Source organism: Rousettus aegyptiacus, unplaced genomic scaffold, assembly GCF_014176215.1.
Source record: "Rousettus aegyptiacus isolate mRouAeg1 unplaced genomic scaffold, mRouAeg1.p scaffold_m13_p_14, whole genome shotgun sequence".
In the NCBI taxonomy this organism is placed as follows: domain Eukaryota; kingdom Metazoa; phylum Chordata; class Mammalia; order Chiroptera; family Pteropodidae; genus Rousettus; species Rousettus aegyptiacus.
This window is the reverse complement of record NW_023416289.1, coordinates 42,379,379-42,398,472: the sequence shown is the minus strand read 5'-3', so window position 1 is coordinate 42,398,472 and position 19,094 is coordinate 42,379,379. Positions and strand designations below refer to the sequence as shown.

The window sequence follows — 19,094 nt, the reverse complement described above, 5'->3', positions numbered from 1 at the left end:
TCGCTCCTGGAGCTCCGGTCTTTGCTAGAGAGAGTAGCTCCCGGCTCGGCTGAGCCTAGCTGCTCACGTGCTTTTGGTGTGGCCGAGAACGAATTAAGAGATTCTCAGCGTAGGCTAAGGAACGCATTCTGGAGTACAGAGCTGGCAAAGATGGGAATGGGGAATGACCAGGGACTTATGCCTCAGTAAGCGGCAAGGAGGGGCTGGAAATCTCAGGCAAAGCACGTGGGAATGACCCTGAGGGACCACGAGTTTACCTGGGTACCAGAGACTGGAGCCGGGTCTGGCAGTTAAACAGATGAGTGTCTTGCTCTGAGTGACTTTGCGGGTCCCATTCGGTGTCTGGGACCCTGTGTGGAGTGCTTTATATTCATTGGATCGTTTCTGCCCGTGTGAATCTTTGTTTCCTTAGGTGTAAGGTGATTTGTGTTAGATTATACTGCCGCTGTTGGAAAGCAACAATAAGTCATGAATGGATATCGTGACTATGGGGACTTGTGCAAAAAGTCTCTATAGGACAGAGACGTGAGCCCTGTGACATTGTGTATTTCTGTTAATATGTGTAACTGAAGATGACTTGATGACCCGTTGTTTTTTTTTTTGGTAGGCTCTTTTGTGTGCATACGATGGTGATTATGAAAGTGGATAACTGTCCAGCTGGAATTGAAAAATAGTGTAGTTACCTAGCATTGTATGTGTTCGTTCGATTATTTGAATACCAACTGCTATATGAGCCTGGGAAATTGTGACTGTGTGTTGTGACACTGAGGGACAATCCACTTTCGTTACCTATAAAATAAGTGTTATTACGTCTTCTTGGAGAATCAAATTTAAGATGCAGAAAAAGTTTTGCAACTTATCTGCCAAAAGATTCAAATATTGTATAATAAATCAAAGATGTTTTATGGAAAAGAATGAAAATCAGCATAACGTTTAAAAATAAAGTAACATCCAGCCTGAGGTAGGCTTCCAGTTTTCTGTGATGTTACATGCACAGATAACTTTGAAAGCCCTAGATTAAGGAAATAACTTCCCACTTTTAGGGGCAGGTAGATTAGAGCAAAGCCCCAAATTAAGGAGTCAGATGTCCTTGCTCAGGTAAAGCAAGGACTCTGAGATTACATAATTAGTCCTTCAGAAATCTACTTGCCTCCTACCAAAAATGATCATTGCATTTCTTATATTCTAAATATTACAAAACCATGCTTCCATTTCCTAGGCGTGGCCTGATTTCTCTATTGCAGTTGGCAATTTTGAATCTAAATATTTGTAGTTTCTTCTGACTTTGCTAGCTTATTTTCCCAGTCTGGAATGGTAGATAAAAACAGATGAACAGTTAATGGATGCAGTATTAGGGAAGAAGATAACATTCCTTTTCTATTAGTTTCAGAAGAAAGTTCTAAATATTCGTGGAAAAGAAGACAGGATTTTTTTTCTGACCTTTTGTTTCTCCTCCAAAAGTCTCTCTTTTGCTTCACCCTAACTGGCTTCATCATAGCTAAAAATCATTAAAACACTTTCTCTGTCATGAAACTCAATGACATCGCTTTCACTAATATCACTGGAGTAACAAATCTGGAAATGGAACATGCCTATCAAAAGTAGGACAGATAAATAGTGTGGAGTACCTATAGTACACAGCAGTGAAAGTGACTGAATCTAACAACTATGAGCAAGGAGTCACAGAAATAGACAATATGATTCCATTCATAAAATTCCTAAAAGAAGCAAAATAAATATTTTGTGTATACGTGGTACATAATGAAAAACAAGGGCATGGTAAATAAAATTCAAGAATGTGGTAACTTCAAGAAGAAGAAAGGATGGAGAGATCTGTTTTCAAAAGAATTCAAAGTTATTTTGTGTAATCCACTTCTTAATCTGGATTGTATTTACACAATTGTGTACTTTAAAAAAAAAGTGTTCCTCATCAGTTATAAACCTTTACCTAATGAACTTTTAAAAATTTGGATAGGAATTGAAAACAACTTTGTGATTCTGTATACATATGATTGTGTGAACATGGAATAAGTTGTGGTGTCTGTATACCAGATTTTTAACATCGTTTTACACAAGGGGTGTGGGAGCTTGTGGAGGTGTGTACAAAGGAGAAACTAGTATGTGAACGATGTCAAAAACAGGTCTGTTAAAAGTGTAAAATATGTTGCATACATCTCAGTTATTTACATGTTTATGTACTAGAAGACGATTAATACAAGAATCATTATCACAAAGTAGTAGGCTTATGGGTGTTTTCACTTGATACTTTTGTATCCTCCTTGAATTTTTGACACAGTTTATTTTGAATAAGTATAGCCACCCCTGCTTTCTTTGGATTACTATTTGTATAGTATCTATTTCCATACTTTCACTTTCAGCCTGTGTGTCTTTAAATCTAAAGTGAGTCTCTTGTAGACAAAATATAGTTGGATCTTTTTTTTTTTTAAAATTCATTCAGTCACTCTGTCTTTTGATTGGGAAATTTAATCTATTTGTGTCTAAAGTAATAATTGATAGGGAAGGAGTTACTATTGTCATTTTGTTCATTGTTTTCTGTTTGTTGTCTAGCTTTTTTGGTCCCTTTTTTCCCTCCTGCTGTCTTCCTTTGTGTTTCATTAATTTTTTTTTTCACAGTGACATGCTTTGTTTCCTTTCTTATTTTCTTTCGAGCAATCTTCTATAGGTGTTTTTTTTGTGATTACCATGGGGCTTACATAAAATATAGTTATATAATCTATATTAAGTTGATAACTACAATCATATACAAATACTCCACAAATACAATCATGCATATACTCCACACTAGTACTTCTAACACACATTCTATATTACCGATATCACAAATTACATCTTTTTATATTATGTGTCTGTTAACATATTTTCATAGTTATTTTTTTATACTTCTGTCTTTTAACTTCTATTCCAGAGTTAAAAGCGATTTATGCGCCACTGTTAACAAATATTATAGTATTTGATACTTGTCTATATATTTACCTTTTCCAGTGAGCTTTATATTTTCATATGCTTGTATGTTGCTGTTTAACATCCTTCCATTTCAAACTTTAAGAACTTTTGTAAGGCAAATCTAGTAATGATGAACTTCCTCAACTTTGTTTTTTTCTGAGTAAGTTTTTATTTCTCCATTTTTGAAGGATAATTTTACCAGATAGGTTGTTCTTGATTGGCAAATTTTTCTTTCAGTTTGTTGAATATATCACCACACTCCCTTCTGCCCTGCAAGGCATTTGCAGAGTCTTATGGGTGTTCCCTTGTACATGACAACAATATGCTTTTATTTTGACTGCTTTCAAAATTTTTGTCTTTGACTTTTGACAATTTGATTATGTTATAATGTATCTCACTGTGGATTGCTTTGGATTATTCCTCCTGGGAGCCTATAAGATTTCTTGCATCTTGATGTCCATTTCCTTTCCCAGATTTGGGAGATTTTTAGCCATTATTTCTTTAAATATGCTTTCTGCACCTTCTGGGACTCCTAAATGTATATATTGGTCCACTTCGTGGTTTCCTGCAAGTGCCTTAGGCTTTCTTTACTCTTTTTCATTTTTTCCCCCTCTTTTGCTCCTCTGACTGGATAATTTCAAATGATCTATCTTGGAATTCACTGAGTCTGTCTTCTACTTGATCAAGTCATGTGTTGAACCTTTCTCATGAATTTTTTAGTGCAGTTATTGTATTCTTTGGATCCAAAATTTGTTTGGTTCTTTTGTATATTCTGTCTCCCTGTCGACATTCTCATTTTGTTCATGGATCATTTTCTTGAGCTTGTAGAGCATCTTTATGATGGTTATTTTTGAATTCTTTTCCAGGTAATCCATATACCTCAATTTCATTAGGATTGAATTCTGGACATTAATTTTCTTCCTATATTTAGCCCATGCATCTATTTCTATTTGTGTATATAACTTTGTGTTGCGATCCATACATTTGAAAAAACAACCACTACTCTCAGTCTTTATGGATTGGCTTTGTTTAGGAAAAGATCCTCACCAATAAGCTTGGTTAGAGATTCTAGGGACCTCTGAAAACTTTTGGGGGGATGTACCGGAGGAAACTTCTCTGGGCCTGTGTGTGCGACTTCTCAACTAGAAAGGCTTGCCAGTTTCTTTTACAAGAGTTTAGGATCTATTGCTCCCTCTAGTGTCTATCTGTGGTACTGCATGTTCTCTGGTTCTAAAGCAGCAAGCAGCCCCGCTCAGCAGCCACCAGGCATCCAAAGTATGCTGGCTCCCTGTCAGTGCCCTGAGTCAGGAAAGACAGATACCAGTCCCTTCAACAGTCTTCTGAAAAGCCAGAATTCTAGACACATGTTCCTATCTTCTTCCCACCTCCCAAGGAAGAAGCCTCAGGTTATGCTCTTACTCCGGATCGGACTGAACTGTACTGGCTGCAGCAAGTTGCCCCCCAACTCTTCGTTCTCAGCAGTCTCCAGGTATTCAAATTATGCTGACTCCATTAGTGTTCCAAATGAATTTATACAGAAACCAGTCCCCCAGGCAGCCCTCCAAAAAGCCAGAATTTTGGATGCACACTCTACTCTTCTCTTTCCCCTCAAGGGAGAAGTTATGAGCCAGGGCATTCTCTCCTGGCACTAAGCTGTGCTGGCATGGGGGAGGGGCTGGTGTGAGTAAAGTGGAATTGCTCTTTTTACCCATTTTAATGTAGCTGTTTTCGGCTTTGTGCTTGTAACTTATTAACTGGATTCTAGAATTCTCATAAAGGCATTTTGGTCCAAATATCATTGTTAAATTAATGTTTCTGTAGGGGAAGGAGGGCTGGGACTTTCTATTCTGCCATCTTGCTGACATCCATCTGAGCTCACTTGAATTTTTAATAAGCTCCCATATATAAGGTCATAATAAAAGTACTTAATGCTTTTTCATTGAGAAAAAAATTATTATACTCAACTCATAGTTAAGTATAGAGTCCTTATCTAGATTGAGGTTCAATATTTTTGGTAAGACCATTTACTAGATGATATGTTATTCCACCAAGAGACACACACAGACTTGTCTCTTGGTGAGGGTCTTCGTTGTTGTTGATCGAGTCTGACATTTATTGATTCATTAGGAGTTGAAAAGTGGTGATATTAAATTTCCTTCATTCCTCCCACATTTACTAGTTTTACATTTTCCATAAAAGGAAATATTCTCTCAACTATTTGATTAGGCACTGATGTAGTTAATATAGGAAAGACAGAATAAATTCCTGATTCATTTTACCTGTCAGTCAACATATGAATCATTAGAATCTTTTTTTTAAATTTTAAACTCAGTTATTTAATTGATGTTTTAATCCATTGCAGTTATTATCTTTATTGGTACTTAAATTACCCCGCCTTGAGAGTAAGAACTTCTCTAAGGTGATTCCTCAATTTTGTTTTATTTTGGTTGTTTTGCATGATCCAAGTAATGTTTTATATAACTCCTTTATTGCTTGGTTTTGTAAGACATTCCAGGGTTATCTTTTAAATTTCTTGCGACAGATCTAGATTCAGACATTTCTTAAAGTTCCTTTTAATGAAAAGTAGTATGTAAAGCCCACCGTCTGAGTGATAGGGGCACTTATTGCTATTGGATTGGTGTTTTCAGCAAACAGTGAAATATTTTTAATTAAGTGCTTTTTATTGCTCTTGTATGCTGCTACATTGCTGGATTTGTTTATTAGATCGAATAGATTTTTGGAAGATTCCTTAAGATTTTCTGTATTTGTGGTCATGTCATCCAGAGAGATAGTCTACTTTTTCTTTTTCAATTTAGATGCTTTTATTTCTATTTTCTATTTCATTTATTTCTGCTTTAATCTTTAATATTTCCTTTCTCTTGCTTGCTTTGGCTTCGTTTCCTCTTCTCTTTCCATTTTCTTAAGGTGGAAGTTTAGGTTATTGATTCATGCTCTTTCTTTTTTAAATGTAGGCATTTATAGCTACAAATTTCTCCCTAAGCGTTGCTTTAACTATATCCTGTAACTTTTGGTATGTTGTGTTTTTGTTTTCATTTATCTTAAAGTACTTTCTAATTTCTTTTGTAATTTATTTTTTGCCCCATTGGTTATATAGGAGTGTGTTTAATTTCTATACATGTGTGTTTCCTAAATTTCCTTCTATTACCTATTTCTGATTTTATCCCATTGTAATCAAAGAATATTATACTATTTCAGTCCTTTAAAATTTATTGAAACTCGTTTCATTGCCTAACTTATGGTGTATGCTTGAGAATTTTCCATGTGCAATGTTAAACAATTGCTAATGACTGTTGCCAATAAACGCCCCTGGGAAAAGGCTGTTTTACACTGGGCAAGCTCTGAGTCTGGTCAAATAAAGACAGCCTGTGAGTGGGATCTTACAGAGAATCACCAGTCAGGTCAAATAATAACACATTTTCTGGGGATGGGCTTTTAAGGAGCTCCAACCCCACTATGCCCCCTCTACTGGCTGCCAGACTGAGACTGTGGCCACTGTGGGGCTTGGGAGGGAAAGAATCAGAAAGGGAATGTGAAAATGCCACAAAACTGATTGTTCTTACCAAGATTCTGCTCTTTTTCTTGAATAAACACTCTTCAGGTTGCTGAAAGCTTTTCGTTTCCAGAGCTCTGAAAAAAATTGATTCTGTCACTTTTGCTAGTGTTCTCACCACTTTTAGAAAGGAAAAGATGTTCGGAGGTCCTTACTCCGCTACTTTCATTGATGTTCCTCTAAGTGTATCTTCAAGTTCAGTGCCTCCTGGTCATTAGCTGGTCCATATTAAAGAAAGAAGTGGATGTTCCATTAAGGTTAGTATATTGGCCCTGCCATTTCATTAGGGTAATGCCAAGTATCGATAGAAGTAAACCATTTTTTCTTGGGTTGGGCAGTTTCTGCAGAGAGGAAAACTCATATTGGCTGCATCGGAAGGCAATATTCGAAGAAAAAATGACAAGTGCCCTTAAGAAATTAAATCATAAGACTGAAATCTCAGATTGAAAAATAAAAATAATCAGGGTAAGTTTCAGGTGAATCTACAGTGAGAGTCACAATCATTGAGTATCGAGTGCTTTAAAACTGTTGAATGAGTGAGAGCTGTTTGTAAAGGGCTATCTGAAAATTTTTTTTTACCACAATTGACAAGGTAAGTTCTGAAGATTGGAGCATTACAGCTGATGAGCACGAAGGGGCTGAAAGTTGGAAAACAAGAAGCCAGGAAGGTACTGATGTTCACCAGTCGCATGCTTGGATTGACAAAGCAAGTCATGTAAAGTGATAAGATGGAGGAGAGAGAATAAAAGGAAACAAATGCGCTCACCAGAAGCAGGACAGTGTGAGTGGCAGTGGCCTCCGGGGAGGCTCTGAGAGAGAGACTGGTGTGATGAAAATGTTGGACTCTCTGCTTATGTCTTTGCAGGAAGATCACTGTGGAGCCACTGGCCCAACCCATGAGTCCCAAACATAAACTATCAAGGAAGGAAAACAGGAGTGCATAGAGTGAGGTCTCAAATGAATCAAATCCTTTTGCAGAACACAATCTGAAATCCCTTTCTGTAATGTTTAGAGTATTCCCTGAATGAGTCACTTTCATTGACACAACAATATTTATCAGGAGATGAAGAATCCAACAGAGGGAACAGGAGGGTTGAACAAATTTAGGAGCTTTCACTTGGAGTTCTGCCCACCTGTGATAGCCTGGAAGCTACTCAGGAGGCAGGGGGAGCAGAGAGAACCGCTCCCACCCCCCGGGCCACTCTTTGAGTATACAAGCTAACCTTACACTCGACTTCTCCCAGGAAATGTTTAAAACCAATAGTATCCAGTATCTGAGAGATTCCCCTAGAGAAAAGGACCAGGGAATTGGCCAATTGGTTGAGCATTATATCTATGGGTTTCTGAGTATGCTTAGTAAAAAAAGTCCATATATAAAGACAAAACACTAAGATATTTCCCAGGAGCCCTACTTCAATCTGGAAAAGGAAGAGACTCCCCATTATCGACTCACCAGAAGCCATAATGTTAACGACCAGAAGTTTATTTTATTCAAAGCCAGATGATCTAGAGAGAGAGAGAACATCTATTATCTTCCTTAGTGTGGCAAATACAAAGTAACAAATTTTACCTTTTTCATATTTGAAAAATCCTATTATTAGATATATAAATACTGATTCAAACTACTTCGATAGAACAAATTAGTTCTCTTCCAAGTTGCATATGATTTGCTAGCATTTCGTTTAGGGTGTGTGGATCCAGATGTATGGGTAACATTTTTCTAAAGATAGGCTACACTATGGCAGAAAATGGGCAGTTTATGGCCCCAATATTTCTCTTCTTTTTCCTCACTCTGTAGTTGAAATTTGAGATTATATGCCAACTTTTCAACAATCTGGAGATTGTTTCTTTTTAAAAATTAGAAATGCTACCCCAATAAATCTAAAGAAAATTTTAAACAAACAAATAAGTAAAAGTCAGAAATGCTATGGCCCTGGCCAGTGTTTCATGATAAACAGTTGATGCAACTAGGTAATATCAACTCTGTTGACTAGGTAGACACTCTCTAACTCATCAAAGTCTCCACAAAACCATTAATGGCTTCATCTTGCAGGATTTTGAACATGACAACTGCTTTTTTGTACATAAAAAGAAAGCTCTAGGAAATAGAAGGAGACCAGATGGAGTTTAACAGATTCCTATCTGAAAATGTTGCTCAGTTCACAAAAATAAAATATAGAGAATTTAAACAACATTATCAGCCTGCCTAATTTAATAGATTTGAGGGAATAATTAGAAACTGTGAAAAACCATTTTGAAGTTAACATGCATTTTGCTAAATTTTATTTAAGATTGTAGAAAGATGATTGTACTGGAGATAAACAAATAATGAAATAGAAATAAAAGCAACTCTATACTTGATTTAAAATATAAAACATATATAAAGGAGACTAACATTTGTAAATATGGTCAAGACAAAAGAGGAAAATTGAACACCTTTATAATGGTAAAAGTATTACTATAGGTATAAAAGGACTTTAAACATCATAAGAAGATATTATGTGCGTAAGTGTGAGACATATTTGTTGATGGGTGCAGAAGAGCAAGCATAATTCTGGTGAGAGAACTTTAATATCCCACCCTTGCTGCTCCCCTATATTGTATTTAGAGGATATTTACTGGCCCAATGTTCATAGCACTAGATAACCATATTCCAGGTAACACAGCATGGAGGAGGTTATCAGGCAGATTAAGAGTCTTGCTGAGTTGAGAAAATATGAAAACAGATGTAGGATTACCAACTCTCCCAATACTCCTCATTTTTCCACCAAATCCCAGAATGGCAGATTATAGAAATAGTGTAGAATTGACAACTTTACTATGTTTAGTCTTTCAATATATGAGCATGGTCTATCTTTCCATTTATTGAGGTCTTCTTTGATTTATGTTAAAAAAAATTTTTCAATTACTGTTGACATACATTATATCAGTTTCAGGTGTACAACATAGTGATTAGACATTTATATATCTTATGAAGTGATCCCCTCTGAGAAGTCCAGTACCCATCTGACACCATACATAGTCATCACAATATTATTGACTATATTCCCCTCGCTGTACTTTACATCCTTGTAACTGTTTTTCTAACTGGCAATTTGTACTTAATTGCTTTTTTTAAAAAAAATTTTATTAGTTTCAAGTATACAGTACATTGGTTAGACATTTATATAGTTAATAAAACGATCCCCCTAATTGCTCTTTCTCTCCTCTGGCTCCACCTAGTCATTACATTAATGCTAATTGCATTCCCTATCCCTGTGACCATTTATCAACTGCTAATTTGTACTTCTTTAACCCTTCACCTCATTCCCCCAACCCCCCAACCTGCATCCCCTGTGGCCGTCACCAGATTGTCCTCTATAATTGTGAGTCTATTTTTGATTAGCTTCTTTAATATTTAAAGCAGAGTTCCTGGTCGGGGAAGTTTTCTAGAGAGGGTGGCAGTAGATAGGGTGATCCATAGTGGTTCTATGGGGCCTGGGCTTTCCAACCTGCAGCTCTTCTGCTTTCCTCTCCTTAGACTCAAAAAAGACACATACTAGAGCCCTGTGGTGACCTTTCCACAAGAGACATTACCAGTCAGGGCTGGAAAAATACATGTTCACAGACTGACAGATTTAAGGGACAGAGTGAAACTTCTCCAATGATAAAACTTGATATACTTTTAATTTCTTTGAAGCACCTCAGTGTTCTGTCTTGATGCCAGGGCCCATTTTATGACTTAGGCTCAGCTCCGATGTGGTCAGTGGGTAGCTTTATATCCATTTTTGATTCTGGGAAATAAATTTGGGAATATGTCTCTCCTTAAGGGACTCAGCGTGAACAATTATATCCCTTTCCTGTGGTCTAAGAAGAACTTGAGGAGGTGAAGAAAAGGGTTTATGCCTCTTGCTCATACCACCCAATGGGATAACTCTCTATAAATGTTTTTCCAAAGCCAATCTTGACCATGGAGAAAACAAAAATTGAACCAATCTTTTCTATGTCCATGCTTAATGCCGAAATATATATGATTTTGGTTTTTTCCCTATAATATTCCTCCGATGGAGGTGCTGTGGACCTCAATTTTAGAGAAGAGATTTAAAAGGTTGGAAGGGAAAGGAGGAGAATTCTAGCAAGTCTAATAGTGAGAAATGATGGCTGGGAGGTCTCAAGAAGCCAAAAAGAAAAAAGAAAGGAAGGCAAAGAGGATAACTGTGTGAAAATCACAAGAGTCACAGATTTCTTTACAATCTTCAGATTTTTGGCACATCACCCCTTCTCAAGTAAGCAAGCCTATCAGGATTCTAAAATAAAGTTCCAACACTGAAAGTCACTTTTTTCATGACACTTTCTAAAGAGAAAAAAGAAAAAACATACTCACCCAGCAGAACTCTGATACCTGGATGGTGAGCCTGTCACTGCCATGGTTTACATCTGCGGGTGTGAGCTTTCCCTTTGCCTATTAGTCCCACGAGTTAATAGGGGACACCATGATCTCATTTCCCACCAGTGCAGCCATTATAATGTCACTGGTAGCAATGACAGTGTCTTCAGGGGGGACTGAGAATATCCCTGAGAAACTGTTGGCCCAGGTTAAAATAATAATAACAGTAATAATAATAACAATGAGTAATTACTAGCCCTTGATGAGAAAAATCCAGAGACCAACATACCTTTAGAGAAACTGTCCTGTAACGTGACATGACATATCTCAAGGGTGGAGCACAGGAGAATTGCATGGCTTGTGTGCAGAACCTGTGAAGGTAGAGTATCAGCGACTAACTTGCATGTCCCCATGCTGACATTTTCATCGGCCACTTTCTCTCCTTCTGACTCCACACCCTGATGACATCAGGTTTATAGCCTGACAGCTGAAGCAAACTTGATTTTTTAGCAGCCAGGGATTCCCTTTGCTTATTAGCCCCATGGAGACCTCTTGTTTTCCCATTGCTGAAAGTGATTGCTTTTAAAGTCCAGCTCTTGAGATAAATGCCGGATGTCTAGGGAATACACTGAAATTGGACTGGATTTCATCATCCATAAAGCACTGGTCTCTGTACTGAGGATAGAGCAGAAGTTGACACGCTTCTCCTGGAAAGGGACAGATGATAAGTATTTGCAACAGGTTCTTTGTTGCAACTATTGACTCTGCCATGGTGGTGGGACGGCAGCCGCAGACAACACGGAAACAGTCCAGTGTAGCTGTGACCCAATAAAACTTATGGACAGTGGAATTTGAAATTTATAAGTTTCAACTGCCCATACCTATTGTTCATCTTTCTTTTGTCAACCACTTAAAAATGTAAAAACCATTCTTTTAGCTGACTACCCTTACAAAACAGGCAGTGGACCAGATTTGGCATGTGGACCACAGTTTTTTGACCCCTGCTATTGATGAATAATCAGAATCAAGATTTTTGCTCTAATGGACATTTGACCAGTGGACACAGATATAATAATTGGCACATTAAAATCATAAAATTACACATTGTGATGAGTGATAATAAGAAAGTGTTGTTGTGGGTTTGAGAAGCAGTGTAGAATGACTATAATTTAAATATGGATTAAAGGAAGGCCTATAAGTCAATAATTAAGATGCAGTTTGAAAGACTAAGAATAAATCCTTAGGCAAAGACAGGGAGAAGGGAATTCCCGGCACCGCAAATTCCCCAAAAAGGGAAGGTGCTTGGAGACTGAGAGGAACTGGAAGAGGGTTAGAGGTGCGAGAGCATCACTGCCTGTTTACCTCATCACCCCTTCACGAAGGCTTAGTTCTGATTTCAATGTCATTTGGCTGGATGCCCTCCCAAGAGCTCTCTTAGACAGCTGAGGTGGTTGGCATAATTGCTAAGCCCCTGAAAGTCTGCGATTGTCTTTTTCCTTTACACGTAAAGAATATTTTTCCCAGTGTGGCAGTCACTAGTGCTGTCCTGCCCAACAGCCATCTCTTTGATGACAGAATGGCAGTTTTGATCCAGCAGCCCAGGTGCTGGGGGTGGGAGGGGTGAATCACAATTGGTCGAAGAAAAATAGATGAGTGCTTATCAAGTGCTAGATCCACTGAAACGTGACTCACATGAATTATTTAATTCAAACCAAAAAAGCCCTTCTTGTGGTAATACTATTCTCCAGGTTTATACCAGTGCAAATAGATGAGACATACACAAATTTTGTAAAACTTGCCCATGGTCCCCCAGCTGTTAAAATGGTAAGACAAGGATCTGACCTGAGATGGTGTGTTTCAGTGTCACAGGGCTTCGTCACTATTCTATTAAAAAATCTGGATGGTAGGAGTTATTATTCTATTTACCAGTGAGAAAACTAAGTTGAAAGATGATTATTCATGTGTTAATATTAGCCAGAATTTAGTTTTAGAATATACTTCTAAAATACTTAAAATTTCAATGTTTATTCTTGTGTATTCCCCGACCCCCAAATTATAGTCACATCTGGCATACCCTCATGTAGCCAGTACTTTTCATTTCTTAATATCCTATGCATAGTATTCCATATCAGGCAGGGCAATTCTATATTATCATTTTAATGACTCCTGGTTATTTTATGAATTATCAGATTTAATTTACCTACATATTTTCATTTTATCTTTGGGTTGTTCTCAATTATAACTAATGTAAATATTCTTGTAGAGAATGTTTTATGTATTTTACTGTTTCAATAACATTCATCAAATAGTGTTCTAGAAATGGATTACTGATAATAGATGCTTGTATTAGTTTACATAAAGTAACTCTCATAAAAGTTGTAATTATCTCCCACTAGAATTTATTATATTTCCTTAAAATCTATAACATTAGGTATTATTTTTTCACATTTCCCAATCCTTAGACAAATAATGACATTTTATTTTTATAATATTTCCATGTCTTTCATTTGTCATAAACTTGGACATGTTTTCAAATATTTATTAGTCATTTTCAATTTTTCCTCTGAATTCCTATTCATACCCTTAGCTCATTTCTATACATGGTTGTGTTCATCTACATATTGTTTTAAATTCTTTATGTTTCTCATACTTGAAATAATTTCCCTTAGTTTATTTGCTCTTTAAATTTGGAGCTAAGAAATTTTATTAAAACATCCTTTGTATTTTCTGGAATGTAACTATTTACCTCATGATTTGTACTTTAAGTGTCATGATTACTAACCAAGATTATAATAAAATCAATTTGTATTTTGATAAGTACTCTGGTGGCTGATTTTTAAGTTATAAATATTGTGAACTCTTTTTTGTTTTCATATGTGAGAGATGGATGTTACTCTTCCAGGTTAATCGGTTCTCGAACATAATTCACATACCATACAGTTCACCCAATAAAATGTACAATTTCGTGGTTTTTAGAATATTTGCAGAGTTGTACACTCAATATCACAATTGATTTGAAAAATTATATCACCTCAAAAAGAAACCCTGTACCCGTTAGCATTCACTCTCCATTTCCTACCACCTCTCACCTACTTCCAGGCCTAGGCAACCACTAATTTATTTTCTATCTCTACAGATTTGCCTATTCTGGACATGTCATATAAATAAAATCATACAATATGTGGCTTTTTATGACTGGCTTCTTTTACTTAGCATAATATTTTCAAATTCATTCATGTTATACCATGTATCAGTACTTCACTCATTTTTATTGCCAAATAATATTCCATCGTACAAATTTACTATATTTTAATACATTTATTAGTTGATAAGACATTTTGCTTGTTTCCACTTTATGACTTTTATGAACACTACTACTATAAAATTCACATATAAGTTTTCATGTGGATGTGTTTTCATTTCTCCTGGGTATATACTTAAGAATGGTCCTATGGGAACTCTTTTGAAGAACTGCTAGACTGTCTTCCACAGCAACTGCATCATTTTACATTCCTATGAGCCACGTGTGAGTGTTCCAATTTCTCCACGTTCTCACTAATGCTTATTATTGTCTTTTTGATTATAGCTATCTTAGTGCGTGTGAAGTGATACCCCATTGATCAGAGGTAGCCATACCAGCTAAGGCATTTTTCTACACCGGTCATCCTAACAACTGCCAGGTAGGTGACAGAAGCCATCCTAGATCATCCAACCTCAGCCACACTGATCCAGACCAGAAGAACCACCAATCCATTTACAAAATCATGAGAAGTCATGAAGAGTTGTTTTAAGCTACTAAATTTTGGTGTAGTTTGCTATGCCTCAAACTTTTAACTGATACGATACAATGTATAATTGTCCATACATTCCCTCTGTAACTTGGCATTCTCTGACCAAGAAAAAAAACTGAGGAAGCTCGGATCCCTGCCACATTGGATAGAAGTCTGGACTGGGATCCTCATGTTATGGGAGGGCTGGATTGACTGATGCCCCCTGGAGCTACTGAACCCACTCACTCCTCACACACCAGTTCCCCTGGGACTGAGGACTTGCACTTGCTTCTAAAGCTGGAGCAGATAGGCGAATCCGAAAGTATCTCCAGGCAAATCATTCCACAAGGTAGGTTTGTCATAATACTGGATTTGGGCCATGATGCGTTTAAGAAATTCAGAGCACCATTTTTCAAGCTTTTTAGTTCATTTCAATTTAGGCTTCATCTTCTTGTCCTCTGGGATTGGCTATGTAGAAAAGCAGGAACAACCTAAATGTTCAGCATTAAGAAATCAGTTGGTATAACTTAACATCCAAACAGTACAAAATGTTTGAATGGTGGGAGAAAGTCTGTAACCTGTGCAAATATGATCTGAGAAGCTCTGCAGCAAAGTGTTGGCAGTGTTGGCCCATGGCTCTGTGGAATAATGGGTATTTTTCCTGTTGTTTTAATTGCTTTATCTTCTTATTTTATGTACTAAACATACATTGCTTTTGTAGTTACAAAATAAAAGAAATACATTTTATGAAAATACTTCTGTTGGGATTTTAAGTTGATCCAACTGATTTCACATTGCTCGGTGTCACAATTCCTCATTGTTTGGCTTTTAGTCACTCAAATAATTGCTTTTTCTAATTTTTTCAATGAGAAGATAAAACAGTAAAGAGTGAAGTCTTTTAAGTTAAAGTGGTTGAGTATTTCAAGAAAGAATAAGTGGCTGAGAGAGTAGAAAACAGCAGAAAATCTTTCAAAATAAGTAAACTATTTTGGATTTAGGATTATTAATTGTTTTTAAATATTAGAATAGAAAATGTACAAAAAAGAAATGACTCTCCTCCTACTTATTCTTTCTCTCCAGAAGTTACCAAAGTTAACATTTTTAAGGTATTTTCCAGACTTTTCTGTACACTGAATATGTATATGTTTTACATGTAAATGAGATTATGCTATGTATACTGCTCTGCTCTTTACATTTTTCACTTGAACACAATTCCTCTACTTTATTTTATGTCAGTTATAGAGATTTAACGCATTCTTTTTTAATGTTGAATTATCTAACCCAGTGCTGTCCAATATAACTTTCCATGGTGTTGATAATGTTTTATATCTGTGTTGGTCAATACAGTAACCACTAGTGACACTGGCTAATGAACATTTGAAATGTGACTAAGGAGCTTTTATTTTTATATTTCATTTTTACTTTTAATTAAATCTTATTTAATTTTAATAACTTACATTTTAAATAGCCACAAAGAGCTATCATATTGGTAAGCACAGATTAATAATTCCATTAGAAATAAACATCGAGGTTGATTTGTTTTTCAGTATTAGAAATATAGCTTTGGTAAGCATTACCTTATCCACATGTTTTTCTTTCAAGTCAGTATTTTTGTAGGCTAGATTCTTATACGTAAAAATGCTGATTGCTTAGCGGTTTGCTTTCAGAAATGTGACACCTACCACCCAACTTAATTGTAAAAAGGCTGTAGTTATTCCCCATGAGTACCTATGAGAGTTCTAATTTTCCCCACATTCTCAACGATATTGTATATCTACATTTGTTTTTGGCATTTGATAGGTGAAAATGTGGTATGTCATTTATTTCTATTATTTATTGCCTCAGCTCCGAATGCATTCTTCAATATATGCTCCTGTGATAAACAACGGAATTCCCTTAAGTAGTTCTCCTATAAAGTAAGCTTTAGCAGGAGAGGGGGCTAGAGAGACATTGCAAGAGGAAGACGTGGGATTGGGGGCGCTCCCTCACTCCCAAACGACCAACAGAACAATAAATCAAGCTTTGCTTTGCCGTGACTGCCAATTCCCACGGTGCAAACATTCCCACTATGGCCAACTTCTACCTACCCATGTGATATCACCGAAAACGGAGCTGGAAGGAGACACGCTGCAACATTACAAGACCTTTCCCAAGCAAGGAACCAAGAGCGCCCACGCCTGCGCACTGCAAGCACCGACACTAACTCCCAGAAGCCTCCTGGGTGGGGCGGTCCCTTGGCCCTTCGTTTCCGGTGTCTCCTGCTTTTCCGGCAGCGGACTACGTTTCCCACAGTCCACCTGGCTCTAACAACCAGGGGTTTCTCAGGTCTCCTGGTAAGAGTATGAGTATGGGTTGTGTGGCTCCGCGGTATATAACTATGATCCAAGGCTGTATGGTTATAAATGTATTACATCCATATTCTGGAATATTATATGGCTAATTAAAAATGGATATGACATAATGTTGAGCAATATTCAAAGTTATGTTAATGGTAATCAAGAAATTTTAATTATTAGCTGAAGGAAACTGGACTTTGGGTGGTAAACACAATAGAATATACAGATATTAAATTATAATGTACACCTGAAAATTGTGTAATTGTATTAACCAATGTTACCCCCAATAAACAATTTTAAAAAGAAAAAAGAAAGCTTGATTATATATGAATGCTATTTAGTAAGGATTTCTTAGACATTTTGCAAGAATTATATATCCAAAAGGACATTTTAAATGGATATTTAATAAAGAAGTGGCAGGCATAGGCACATTTATTAAGTATCTTCTGTACCACACAATGTTATGTTTGTTATGTTTTGTCATGTTTGTTATGTTTGTTATGTTATGTTTGCATACATTTACTCATTCCACCTACAAAATCAACCTACCGGAATTGTTAATTCATATAAAATCTCGATGAAGTGTCCACTTGCATTAATGAGCTACCATTAAAAATCTGCAGGTGTTATTTGTCTCAATCAAATTTTTCTGTATAGGATTTATTTGCTCACACTTCACGACTTGAAGGAAACTCTTCCCCCATATATATTTTTTAAATTTGGAAATAGCTTTATATTTCTGATATAATATATATATTTGTTTTTTGTCCCCAGTTCCTGTCACAGTGGTGGCACAGTTCCTGGCATAATTGGGCAAAACAATTTAAGTATATAATATATACTGAGGAATGATAAACATAAAAGTATATCATAAATATAACTCAATGAAATAGATGTGTGAAGCATGTGCCCTTACAAAGAAACATTAATTGACATAAATATTTTGAATTGCCACTTAAATAGTACTCCAAAATTTTTATACTTTGGAGTAAAGCAGTAGAGTAAGATTCTGAATGGATGAGAAGGATGGCTTTCTTTTTAAGTGGAGGAGGCTTTTTTATCTTCCAAGAGGCAAGAAGAATTGTAGATGAAATTTCCTACAGGTCAGTGTTAACATAAAGTATATGTGGATGTTGAGAATGAATGTCGACTCCAGTTTGAATTTGAAGACCACTGACATAACACACACCCAACACAGCTGGGAATCTGATCTATAATTCATATCCTACCATCCACCATTCTGCTAACGAGGCTGCTATTATTAATTTCTAACTTAATTCCATTGTGATCGGAGGAACTACTGTATATGATTTCAATTCTTTGAACTCCTTTGAAAGTTACTAAGACTCGTTTGTATTTTCCACATTCAGTTTAAAACATGTATTCTGTAATCATTGAGTGAAATGTTCTAGAAATATCAATTTAAGGTGGTCAATATGTTCAGATCTTCTATATTCTTATTGAACTCTGCTACTTGTTCTATCAATTCCTAAGAGAAGCTTATAAAATCTCTGCATGTGCAGATTTGTCTGTCCCTCGGTTCTGTCCATTTTTGCTTCACGCACTTTCAATGCATACTATTATGCATACACACGTAGAATTGTGTGCTCTTGCTTTCCTTCTTGTCCCAATGTCTACTTTGACTAACATTAATACAGCCACACCAGTTTTCTTGTTCATCATGTTTACATGATAGATCTTTTCCCATTTTTTTACTTTAAAATTTTCCACATATTGAGGTATAAGTTAATCCTTTGGAAACAGTATATGATTGAGTCATGCTTTTAGAGCCATTCTGACAATTTCCACCTTTTACTGTAGTTCGTTTATACTTAATATAATTATTGATATGATTGAGTTTAAGTCTACCATTGTGCTTTTTGTTTGTTATTTGTCCCATCAGGGTTCCTTTTTTGCATCCTTTGAGATAGAGCATTTTTAGTATTTTGTTTTAATCTCCTCTATTGGATTTTTAGCTATACTTCTTATTTTATGGTTTTAATGGCTGCTTTATGGATTACAATAAGCATCCTTAAACATACCAAATCCGCCTTCAGTTAATAGCACATCACTTCCTTTGTCCACTC

General features: G+C 36.3%; 1 protein-coding gene across 1 annotated transcript; it reads right to left on the bottom strand.

The window, feature by feature from the left end:
* Positions 1-6,776: 6,776 nt before the first annotated feature.
* LOC118611454 (vomeronasal type-1 receptor 4-like) lies at positions 6,777-17,152 on the bottom strand. Its single transcript, XM_036232470.1, is given in 5 exon segments — positions 6,777-7,672; positions 7,675-7,720; positions 7,723-8,041; positions 11,191-11,272; positions 16,759-17,152. Coding segments are annotated over 3 exon segments (987 nt in total). The 5' UTR covers positions 7,999-8,041; positions 11,191-11,272; positions 16,759-17,152; the 3' UTR covers positions 6,777-7,007.
* Between the last annotated feature and the right edge of the window lie 1,942 nt (positions 17,153-19,094).